A 12,686-nucleotide genomic window follows, 5' to 3' on the forward strand; every position below is an offset into this window, starting at 1 on the left:
TACCACCCTGGGCCCTTTAAATCGTCCCCAGAGCCCTGCTGCCGGAGCCCTGGGGAGGCGGCGGTGGGGCTCCAGCGGCTATTTTAAGGGCTGGAGATTTAAAGGCCCCGCCTCTTCTGGTAGAGGTCCCGCCCCCTCCTAAGGACTCCGGAGTACCGATAAGTCCTTTAAGTTATTTTCACCCCTGGATATATATGAATCACTTCATCCACCACTGAATTGCATTCACTTCTGGGAGGGTGGAGGTGGGAAGAGAGCAGCAGCTGTGTAACAGCTCACTGCAGCACTACACAACATTTTAGGCCACACATTAAGGTATACTGTACGCAGCTGGAATAGCAGTGGGAATGAGGGTAGGCAACTGAATTAAAATTTGGCCAGGACTTCAGGCCTTACAGGACTTCAGGCCTAATACCTTACTCTCATAAAAAGTGCTGCGGGGTCTCTCATAACCACCCGTGCTTGGGATCTTGGTTTTACATTTCACCCAAAAGACAGCATCTCCAGAAGTACAATGGCCCGGGTTTGCCCACTATGCAAAGTAAGATTCATGGGGCCCCCTCCAATACCCCTCTCCACCTGTGACCTTTTCAGGTGCCACACCCTCATGACCTCCCCTCAGCAATGAGTGAATGCACTGTTTATTAGAGTATGTGCAAGCGAGGAAGCAGGCCTCAAACACAGTGAGTAAAAAAGGAGGAAAAGATCTCTAGCACCACCCCTTTCAAGTACTAATGTCAGACCATAGAAGGAAGAGAGGATGAGCATGGAGGAAGAGCGACAAAGCATTGAAAGAGCTGACATTCCAGACTTGGTACAGTGCAATTGGAGCCCACGGACACATAGAGCTCTCTGTGACCATATAAACTTAAGCCCACCACCACAAGGCCCCCAGTAATGTGCTAGGGGACATGTTTGGTAATGACACAGGGGGAACAGTTACACAGATTGAATCATAGCACCACCACTTCTTGCAGCACCTAGGTCTTCCTTGGAGGTCACCTAACCAAGTACTGGCCCCGCCCAGCCCTTTTTAGCTTATGAGAGCTTACAGAAGCAGAGCACAAGGTGGTACAGCTGCAGGCCACAGTAAATGCACTTTATTAACTACAGTGCTAATTTGCCTCAGAGTCAGGGCCTAACTGCAAGAATAATCTAGCTTTCTTTATTCATCCAACCATAATGAATATTGTGGCACTTTCATTTTAATTAAATTGGCCTTTTCATATGTTTCATTTCCCCTTTAAAAAGCCACAGCTATAGTGGTAACACGCGATTCAGCCCACACATCTGCTGCAATGACAAACTGGCCCTCAATTAACACAGGTATTTCATTACAAATGCCCCAAATACAAAGGGCCATCTTGATCTCTGGGGAAACCCTACTAACTTAAATGATAAATTTGGTCCATACTCTTTTTGCAAAGGCCTTTCTATATATTTTGTGTAGTGCACACAAAATTTATTTAGAATAAAAGATCTTAAACAGCTGGACCATGACGCTTGAATTTAAAAAAAGAGCACCTAACAAATGTGATTCCCAAGTATCAGGGTCTTTTGAGGTGCAGACTGTTAATTTATACATATAAATTCCCCCATGTGAATCAAGAGATAAATAACCCTAATTAAGCCAGATTCAATGAAGTCCCATTCACTTCTATTGGGTTACACAAGAAAATAAGCTGCACAGAAATAGGTCGATAAGCATTATATTTAAAATTAATGTGGGAAAGGAATTAAATAACTTTAAAAATGTTCGTTTGGAATCCTTGTTTTACTGTAGTGTTGCACTACATTAGGTATTGGTACTGTATTTATACATGAACAACGCCAAAGACTGCACAAGGCTCTGGTTTTCAGCAGTGTGCACACATAGAGATAAATGGAGCTGTACCTTCTCATCACAGCTCCGCATTTGGTCCATAGTTTTGTTATAATTTTCCTTCTTTTCTGAATTCCACTGTTCTCTTTGACCTGCGGTGCTGTATATTTTATAAAACCTATGCACATTTATGTTATTCAATGAAATATAACGATGCTACACTAGGTGTATTGCTTTGTTAGGGCACATGCCATCATTCAAATTAAAATGACTATGCTATTCAGCTTTCTTTTACAGTTTTTATAGTTCAGGGGTTATTTGCTGTCCTCCTGTGTAGGTTTGTTTCCACATGTAATGGCAGTGTACAGTTTGTATATGAATAAGCTTAAACTGTTATAGAATACAGTAAGTGATTTTCTAGGTCTTGTTTTTCTTAACACCATTCTGCTCCAGCCAGTTCATTATACCTTCAGTATTTTTCAAGCATCTGGAGATGAGTTAGAAACTCCACAAAACTAGTAAAGGCAATGTTCCCGCCCTGAAGAGCATGCAGACTAAATTCAGCATGACAAACCAAGGGCCTGATCTAAAGACCATTGAAAGACTCCCATCGACTTTAATGTCTTTTGGATCAGGTCCCAAAGGAGGGAGAGGAAAGAAAAATAAATGTGAAATAAGCTCACACTGCTACTCTGGAAGTCATATACACCACAGGTGCCGACTTTGCATTGTGCCGGGGGCGGGGGGGTGGGGGTGGAGGGGTGCTCGACTCCCAGCTCTGCCCCAGGCCCTGCCCCCACTCCACCCTTTCCCTCAAGGCCACACTCCCACCCTGTCCCCGCCCCTTCCCACCCCACTCAACCCCTACCTTGCTTCTTCCTGCCCTGTTCCATCCCTTCCCCGAACACAATATCCTTGCTCCTCCTCCCTCCCCCTGCCAGCCTCCTGCACACCGCAAAACAGCTGATTGCAGCAGGCAGGAGGTGCAGGAAGGGAGGGGGAAGCGCTGTTTGGCAGGGCCCGCCAGTGGGTAGGAGGCACCGGGAGGAGGGGGAGGTGCTGATGGGGGGGCTGCCAGTGGGTGCTCAGCACCCACCATTTTTTCCCCGTGGGTGCTCCAGCAGTTTTCTATTGGAATTAATTGTGTTTTCTAGAGATTGCATGCATCCTTATCAAATATTTCTACAGGAGCAGTGAAATAAGACTTAAGAAGTTCAAGCTATTTAGTTTATCCCAGAAAGTTAAGAGGTGACTTATTCATGTTTATAAATACTCATATAGGGAGTAGATTTCTGATAACAGAGGGCTAGTTAATCTAGCAGACAAGGGCATAACAAAATCCAATGGCTGGAAACTGAAACTAGACAAATTCAGACTAGAAATAAGGTGCTAACCATTGGAATAATTTACCTTGGGAAGTGGTAGATTCTTCATTGCTTGAAATCTTGAAATTAAAATTAGATTTCTTTCTAAAAGATATGCTCTAACTCAACTAGAAATTATGGGTGTGATCACTTGGTGACCTTCAATGTATTATACAGGAGGTAAGACTAGATGATCACAATGATTTCGTCTGGCCTTAAAATCTATTGAATGAATAGCAGTTTCTGATTTGCCAATCTAAAGAATTAAAGAGACCATCTCCCCCATAAAATTGGTATAAAAACCACGAGTCCAGTCATAGTGTGAAAGCACTGCTAGATCAGGAAAGAGCAGGGAAAACACCTACTTGTTAAAGCACATCCTTTTCATCGTGCTCCCATGGACTGGGAGCAAACTGAAGGGATGCCTGGAGTCCTTAGCCATTCACAGGTATTGGCAAGGGTTCCGTTTGAATTTCCTCAAATGTTTAGTGCTTGTGAACTGTGTTAGTTTGGCAGCACTTCAGACTGAAGTTCTTTATCCACAGAATGTGTAATATATGGGCAGCATAAGTGCAGAATTTCCTTAGTCAAACTCTGATGAAGATGTGAAAAATTATACTACTACTGCCACTACATTGCTTTCCTATGGTGCTTTCCTTCTGAGAATCCCCCAGAGCTTAGGCCAAATGACAACTCTGTGAAAAAGGAAACTAGCCTCATTTTACAGATGGTGAAGTTGAAGCAGAGAGGTTGTGACTTGCCTGGATCACACAGCAGGTTTGTAGCAGAGTTGGAAGAGAACCTTTATCTTCTGACTCCAAGGTCCATGCTTTAGGCTTTGTCTACACTACAAAGCTTTTAGCGACACCACCGTGTTGTTTGTCGGGACTTTTGCCAACAAAATACTTCCACCCCCTACCAGTGGGGTTTGCGTTGTTGAGAGCGCTGCTGCCAATAACGAGCCGTTTACACTACCACTTGCCGTGGCAAAACCTTTGTCTTTTGGGAGTGGGGGCTTTTTTAAGCACCCGTGCGTTCAATTGGCAGTGTAGACAAATCCTCAGTCACTACTAGATAGTGGTTCCCACCCACATTTTACTACAGCTGATCCCGTTCCAGTGACCTCAGTGACAGACACAGATAAGAAATGATTAAAAATTACAACAGGGCCTGCAATCGTTAGATGAGTAAATAAGGGCAGTACACAGGTGGTGAAACAGCCACAGAAATGTGCAGAGGCAGATATGGTGATCAAAGACACATTGTAGCATTAGATGCACCAGCACTGGGCAAACGGTGTATACATTTCTGAATAGGCTGAGGCAAACTAGGGAGGTGAAGGTATTTCAGTGCCTAAATGCAATGGCCCAGATCCTCAGAGGTATTTAGGTACCTTTGAGGATTTGGTCCATTATGTCTTCTTATACAACCAGATGATTGCTAGCAGCATCAAGCAGATAACAGGCTCTCTCTCTTCCATAATATATGGCTCGTTGCTTCCAGCTAGGAACTCGGATGCTAACAGCATTTGACCAAAGTATTAAGTACACTGAGGAAAGAGTAACAAAAGGTGTAACCCTTCCATACAGATGAAGAAGAATAACACAGACAAGGCTACAAAATGAATGTGTACAGAACCAACTAGCAAACACCAATTTTCTCAGGACTGGCAGCATTATTCTGATTAAATCTGAAAATTAGCCTTGGAACATGCTGTACCTGTTTGGATTTACTGTAGTAGGAGGTGGGTGTGACATTAGTTGAAACCTACTAATTCACTTGTTGCATCTTGTCTGTAATTGCAAGATCTCCAGGGAGAGAACATGCCTTCCTGTCTGTTTGTACAAGCCCAACACAATGTAGTCCCCAATTCCTACTGAGGCCTTTGGGTGCTATTGCAATACAAATCACAAATGGTAATATTAATAATAAATTACTGGAAAGCCAGAAATTTTACTGACATTGTTACCCAGATCTCAGGGGTGCTGGAACATTTTTTATAATGAGGGTGCTGAAAGCCATTGAACCAAACTTTAAACCCTGTATATAATGGAAACCCCTTCAAGCCAGGGAGTGCTGCAGCTATGACAGATCAATGTGAAATGATTATGTACTGCCTTTCCAGCTGTGCATGCAGATCTTCTTTAGCTGATTCCACCTTTGAAACTTCAGGGAAGCAGTTGTGGGTTTTGTGGGAACTGTAGGTTCAGTTATGTGTCTGTATAGACCAAGCCACAATAGGGAAGGAAATGCACGACCCAAGAGGCAGTGTCTAGACACATTATGTCTTTGCAAAGTATAGTGCTGCCTGGGCTGTGGAAGGAGCATGCTGTGTGGTGGCACTTGTTCATTTTTTCAACAAGGGTAGACAACTTTCCTCTCAGCATAGCCATGCCTGCACACAGTGGGGACTGGGCCATGGTCCCACCACCTCTTTGGTCACAAGTGTCCCCTCTGGGCCAGTAATACTGTTGATATGATGAGTTTCAGAGTAACAGCCGTGTTAGTCTATATCCGCAAAAAGAAGAACAGGAGTACTTGTGGCACCTTAGAGACTAACAAATTTATTAGAGCATAAGCTTTCGTGGACTACAGCCCACTTCTTCGGATGCATATAGAATGGAACATATAATGAGGAGATATATATACACACATACAGAGAGCATAAACAGGTGGGAGTTGTCTTACTAACTCTGAGAGGCCAATTAATTAAGAGAAAAAAAAAAAAAAAAAAAAAAAAAAAAAAAAACTTTTGAAGTGATAATCAAGCTAGCCGAGTACAGACAGTGTGATAAGAAGTGTGAGAGTACTTACAAGGGGAGATAGTCAACGTTTGTAATGGCTCAGCCATTCCCAGTCCTTATTCAAACCGGAGTTAATTGTGTCTAGTTTGCATATCAATTCTAGCTCTGCAGTCTCTCTTTGGAGTCTGTTTTTGAAGTTTTTCTGTTGTAATATAGCCACCCGCAGGTCTGTCACTGAATGACCAGACAGGTTAAAGTGTTCTCCCACTGGTTTTTGAGTATTTTGATTCCTGATGTCAGATTTGTGTCCATTAATTCTAGACACAATTAACTCCGGTTTGAATAAGGACTGGGAATGGCTGAGCCATTACAAACGTTGACTATCTCCCCTTGTAAGTACTCTCACACTTCTTATCACACTGTCTGTACTCGGCTAGCTTGATTATCACTTCAAAAGTTTTTTTTTTTTTTTTTTTTTCTCTTAATTAATTGGCCTCTCAGAGTTAGTAAGACAACTCCCACCTGTTTATGCTCTCTGTATGTGTGTATATATATCTCCTCATTATATGTTCCATTCTATATGCATCCGAAGAAGTGGGCTGTAGTCCACGAAAGCTTATGCTCTAATAAATTTGTTAGTCTCTAAGGTGCCACAAGTACTCCTGTTCTTCTTTTTGTTGATATGATGGGGGCTTGTACTTTTAGCATTTATAAACAGCAATTCATCTTTTCACCAACAGATGGTGATGGTTAGTCAGGTTACCAAGCTTTTTGTTTTGTTGTAGGGGTATCATTTATAAATGTTTGCACAAGACAGCAGTTGCTGTATGAACCATGGACTATGAGTGTCTGTGTGGGTGTGTCTTACTCTCTGTTTATTCAGTCTGTTTCCTTAGAACCAGATTATAAATACATTAGCAGATTGGATACTCCTTCCCAAACCAGTGATTACAACATGGATCAGGCCACTTTGACGTCAGCAGTTTGTACATGAGCATGTTTCACCTATATAAACAAAAGTATGTGGGCCAGTGAAATCAACAGGTTACACTAAGGATTCATAGAATCATAGAATATCAGGGTTGAAAGGGACCTCAGGAGGTCATCTAGTCCAACCCCCTGTTCAAAGCAGGACCAATTCCCAACTAAATCATCCCAGCCAGGGCTTTGTCAAGCCTGACCTTAAAAATCTCTAAGGAAGGAATTGATTTGGTAGTACATAATTTCAGCTACTTCGTTTCAGAAGATAGTGTTAAAACATATTGTTTGTATTAACATAGCACTGATCCATCTTGCACAGGGTTGAGATTAAAATATTAAAAAATGTAAAAAGCCTGTCCAAAGTAGTGTTTTTGAAACTATTTAGCAGTTTGTAATGTACAGCATATAACTTACACTAACTTGCAGATTTATAGAATAAATGCATTAGCTAGACACCTAATAATATAATTTATACAGAATTTTTCATCCTGGAGGGTCTCAAATCACTTTACAAATTTAGCAAACCAATAAACAAAGTATACAAAGGGTAGATTATAGACTCAGCCAAAGTAAAAAGAGTTCTAAGTCATGGACAGGTTGGTTACTGGTGAACAGATGGAGTCAAGTAATCCTCCTCAATTAAAATAAGAATGTACTGCTGGCTATATCTAAACTCAGGCTGTTTTCCTGTAGGTTTGCTGCTCTTTTCAGGATATGCCTCTAATAGAAGAAATGTCATAAAACATGTGGGACAAGGCGTGTACACTGGGAAAGTGGCTAGTATGCATTTTGGATTGCAAAATGAGTCATGGATTTTTTTTTTTTTGTTCCATGTTTTATTTTTAACGCTTGGATAGGATACTCTGAATCACTTATCTGTGTCCCTCACTGGCTAGCCTCTCAGTAAGCTGATTGCAGTCTTGTGATGCTCATAAATTGACAAATTCAGACCATTCACCACGATGTCCACTGTTTCTGCTATCTAGCATCTGAAAAACGCTTCTGTGCCCCACAAAAGGAAGAAGCAGAATTTTAAATGCTTTAATTCATAAAAAAAGATGTCCAAGCCTTAAAATGTTATGAACTAATGAAATTCCACCATCAGTTCATGATAAACTCAGCACTTTTCTGCAGTTTCTAGGGGGCCAATGCTGGAAACACTTACACAGATGAGCAGATCCGTAAAGTCAATGAGACTACTCACATGCATAAATTTAAGCACATACACAAGCTTTTGCAGCATCAGAGCCTACCATAACACTTTCAGGTCAGATAAAAACAGTTATGCTGTCACAATGAGAATAACTGAGATTGCGAAAAAGAAACACAGGATCTGTTAAATCACTGCTTACATTTGTAAGGAGGGATTTAATGATAACCTCCTAGTATTCAGGGTGACAAAGCGGGTGAGGTAATATCTTTTATTGGACCAACTTCTGTTGGTGAGTCAAGCTTTCGAGCTACACAGAGCTCTTCTTCAGGTCTAGGAGAGTACTCAAAGGGTATGTCTATAGTGGGATAAAAGCCCTGTGGCATGGCTGTGGCTGGCCCAAGTCAGCTGACTCAGGCTGGCAGGGCTCCGGCTGTGGTGGTAAAAATTGCTGTGTAGAAGTTCGCGCTTGGGCTGGAGCCAGTGTTCTGGGACCCTCCACCCTTGCAGGGTCCCAGAGTTCAGGCTCCAGCGAAAGCCTGAACATCTACACAGCAATTTCAGCTCTGGAGTCGCAGCCTCTGGAGCCTGAGTCAGCTAGCCTGGGGGCAGCTGTGAGTTTTTTCTCCCCTTATAAACATATTGAGTGTCACAGCTAATTACAAGGTGGAACAGATTGTTTAGCATAAGTAGTTAACACATATTGTAAGAGACCATTTACAGTGAAGTAGCCCATTAACACCACTGTAATCATAAATTTAAAAAAAGGGGGATTAGTGGGTTACAGATTGTAATAAATCCAGTGTCTTTATTAAAATCATGTTTTTTAGTGTCTAGCAGATATGAATTTAAGCTCCCATGCTCATCTTTTGAGTGTTGTGCTGGTTTCCGTTGGGGACAAGGACTGAGAAGTTAGATTTAGACTGACAGTATTCAGTGCATAAATTAAAGGCAGGTCTACACTACAAATTTGCAGCTGCGCTCCTACAGTGCATCTGGCGAAGAAGCTCTAAGCCAGTGGTCCCCAACATGGTGCCCGGGGGTGCCACGGTGCCTGCCAGGCCATCTATGTGCGCCCGCGTACTGGCCGGAGGACGAGCATCCGCCGAAATGCCACTGTCAGTGGCATTTTGGCGGCAACACCTCTGGATGACGCTGCTTGTCAGCAGCAACGCCTCTTGACGTTGCCGCTTCTCGGCGGCATTTCGGCGGATGCTCGTCCACCAGCCACGGTGTGCAGTGGCTCGTCGTCTGGTGCCCGCCAGACGAAAAAGGTCGGGGACCACTGCTCTAAGCCAACGGGGGAGAGCTCTCCCATTGGCTTAATAACTCTACTTCCGCAAAATGTGGCAGCTATGTTGGTGGCAGAAGCTCTCCTGTTGACATACTGCTGTCTACATGGGGAGTTAACATTGGTATAACTTGGGCTAGGTCTACACTATAGGGGGGGTTGACCTAAGATATGCAACTTCAGCTATGTGAATGGAGTAGCTGAAGTTGCATATTTTAGGTCGACTTACCTGGCTGTGAGGACTGTGGCGAGTCGACTGCTGCCGCGCCGCCATCGACTCCACTTCCGTCTCTTGCCGCGGTGGATTTCCAGAGTTGATGGCATAGCCATCGGGGATCGATTTTATCGTGTCTTCACTAGACGCGATAAGTCGATCCCCAATAGATCGATTGCTACCCGCCGATCCAGTGGATAGTGAAGACGTGCCCTACCTCACTCAGGAATGTGGATTTTTCACACCCCTGAGTGACAGTTATACTGAAGTAAGTATGTAGTGTAGACCAAGCCTATGTCTGTGCTCACAAATCAGGCAATCAATACAGAGCAGCCCACAGTGCAACTTTTGGATCCAAAGAACCCTAAAGCTCAGGGGTGTTTAACTCTGAGATTTTGAGCTGGCCATTGCAGGGCCCAGCCACAAGACCGCATCACAGGGGTGTTTGGGTTCGTGATTGTGTCCCAGGCCCTCCCTTCGAAACTGCCTCATCTGTTACCACAAAACCTCTGCTCCTGGCGGGCCCTATACGCAGCTGGGCTAAGGGGCATATTTTGAACAAACTGCCACCATCCAAACCCCAGGGGATGTCGGGACCCCCGCTGTGGCGAGCGCACCAGATGGGCAAGTTCCCCTCCCTCGCCCGCCAACAGGCCCGAGGCCTCTCCCTGGGGTGACTGGCAGCCCCTGGCTCGCGCTGCGTGAGAGGCCCCGGGGGCAGATCGGCGGGCGGGTCCCGCCTATGGCCGCGCTCGGCTCTCGCCGCCCAGCAGCGAGCGCGTGGGGTGACAGAGCAGCCGCTGGGCGGGGAGAGGCCGCGGCGCCGCGCCCCGAGGTGGCGTGACAGGCTGCGGCGCCTCCCCCAGCGCAGGAAAAGGCGGAGTCGCGGCCCGCCTCGGGACTGGGAGGAGGAGCCGCGGCGGTTGAAGCTGAGGCCGGCAGAAGCGGAGACGCTGTCGCCTCTAGCCACTCGCAGGGAGCCCCGCGGCGTCCGGCACCGCCCAGCACGGGGAGGAGCGGCCCGGCTCGGCTGCCGGCGGCCCCCAGCCCCTGATAAGCTACGGGAGCGGCAGACAGCAGCGGTCCCCGCGCCCCCAGGAGAGACACCCCGCCGGCCCGGCATGAGGCGCGAGCCGCGCAGCCCCAGGTGGGGCCTCTGCAGCCTGAGCCTGCTCGCCTGGCTGCTGGTGCTGCCCCCGGTGCAGGTGAGCGAGGGGCCTCCCCGGCTCCTTCCCGCCGGGGCGACCCCCTTGGGCGGGGGAGGAAGGGCTCCGGGCTCCCCTCTGCCCTGGGTCCCGTCCTCTGCTGTAGTCTCGCCGGCATCATACCCCCAGTCTGCGAGGCGGGGCCGGGGGTTAGGCAGGGCCCCAGGGTGGAAGCGGTTGGACGTGGGCCAGGTGGGGCTGTTAAGCTGGGAGCTGTTGGCCGTTGTGCCGCTGCTTGCATTAGCGGCCCCCCCCCCATCGTCCCGTGAGCGGGCTGAGCCTGCGGTTGTGGCTCTGGGCTCTCGGCTCCCACACGTGCAGCTCTCTGCCCTGTGGAAATCCACGCGGGCCCCGCTGGGCGGTAGGACAGTAACAATAATTGTTGTTTCTTGGACAACGCCCGGGCTCGGCCTTAGTTTCAAGGGGTGGTGCCGGGCCCCACGTTGGTGGAATGGGGCTCACCTGAGGCAGGAGACGCGACTTCACTTGGGAGGAGAGACCTGATGACTTTCATCTGAGCTTTTGTTGGAGCAAATTATTTCTTTTCTTCTCCAGCCCCTCAAAAATCGGCATGTCTGCAAACCCAGATCTGATAACTGAACTCGTTTTTAGTAAAAATCATTTTTATTTAAAAGGCATTGCCAAATTAAAAGTTGACACTTCTGTTCCCCTGCTAATTTTTTGTGGTTTTATAGTCACGTTTTCCCTCCCTTGCTAAGAGTTTCTCTTACTTGTTGCTGTGTGGAAGTCTCCCAACAGGAGAAGCTGGCTCTCCATACTAGGAGAACACTGAAACTGACTATGCTCCAAGCTTGCCCTGCAAACATTTACGCACTATTAGTCCCATTGATTTAATTGGACTTGACTGCTGCTTTAATGTTTTGGGCCCCTGTTCCGCAAACAACTTTATACCCATGAGTTGTCATAAAGATAATCATGTGTAAGTATTTGCAAAATCCAGGCCTGAGTTTACAGTTTTCTTGGGAGCTATGTAAATATCTTCCATCATAAAAGATAGATTTAGTAACTTGCCGTCAACATCCCATCACTTCCAGCCAGATATACTAGCACTTAGTATATAATAATACAGGGGTTCTCAAACTTCATTGCACTGTGACTGCCTTCTGACAAAAATTACTACACGGCCCCAGGAGGGGGGACCGAAGCCTGAGCCCTGCCACCCCACATAGGAGGTGAGGGCAAAGCCTGACCCCACCACTCTGAGTTGGGGGCTCAAAGCTGAAGCTCAAGGGCTTCAGCCCAAGGCAGGGGCCTGTAACCTGAGCCACACGGCCCCGGGCTGAAGTCTGCCCTGGTGATCCCCATTAAAACAGGGTCATGACCTGCTTTGGAGTCACAACTCTCAGTTTGAGAACCATTGTAATAATATATAATAGCATAAGTAGATTTCAGAGCGCTTCACAGTTATTTATATATTTATCCTCAACATCCCTGTGAGGTAGGGAAGTACCTTAATTTTTATTGAGGGGAAACTGAGGCACAGAAAGGTTAAGAGACTTGCCTGAGGTCACACAAGAAGTATGTGATGGAGCGGCGTATTGACCCTCTAGATCAGGGGTTGGCAACCTTTCAGAAGTGGTGTGCCGAGTGTTCATTTATTCACTCTAATTTAAGGTTTCACGTGCCAGTAATACAGTTTAATGTTTTTTAGAAGGTCTCTCTCTGTCTATATTATGTAACTAAACTATTGTTGTATGTAAAGTTAAACAAGGTTTTCAAAATGTTTAAGAAGCTTAATTTAAAATTAAATTAAAATGCTGATCTTACGCTGCTGGCCCGTGGTTCTGTTCACCTAGGCCGGCAGCAGGCTGAGTGAGACCGGCAGCCAGGACCTGGGCCGGCAAGGGGCCGGCAGCCAGGACCTGGGCCGGCAAGGGGCCGGCAGCGGGCTGAG

At 46.1% G+C, this 12,686-nt stretch overlaps 1 protein-coding gene across 1 annotated transcript in view; it reads left to right on the forward strand.

Annotated features, from left to right (window-relative positions):
* The first annotated feature begins 10,493 nt into the window (after positions 1–10,493).
* Positions 10,494–12,686, forward strand: part of NPC1 (NPC intracellular cholesterol transporter 1) — a 50,135-nt gene continuing 47,942 nt past the window's right edge. Inside the window, exon 1 of the mRNA XM_054016606.1 lies at positions 10,494–10,771. Coding sequence (XP_053872581.1) covers positions 10,688–10,771 — 84 coding nt within the window. The 5' untranslated portion in view covers positions 10,494–10,687. The remainder of the gene's footprint in view (positions 10,772–12,686) is intronic.

The sequence above is a fragment of the Malaclemys terrapin genome, chromosome 2 (genome assembly GCF_027887155.1).
Source record: "Malaclemys terrapin pileata isolate rMalTer1 chromosome 2, rMalTer1.hap1, whole genome shotgun sequence".
Lineage (NCBI taxonomy): Eukaryota > Metazoa > Chordata > Testudines > Emydidae > Malaclemys > Malaclemys terrapin.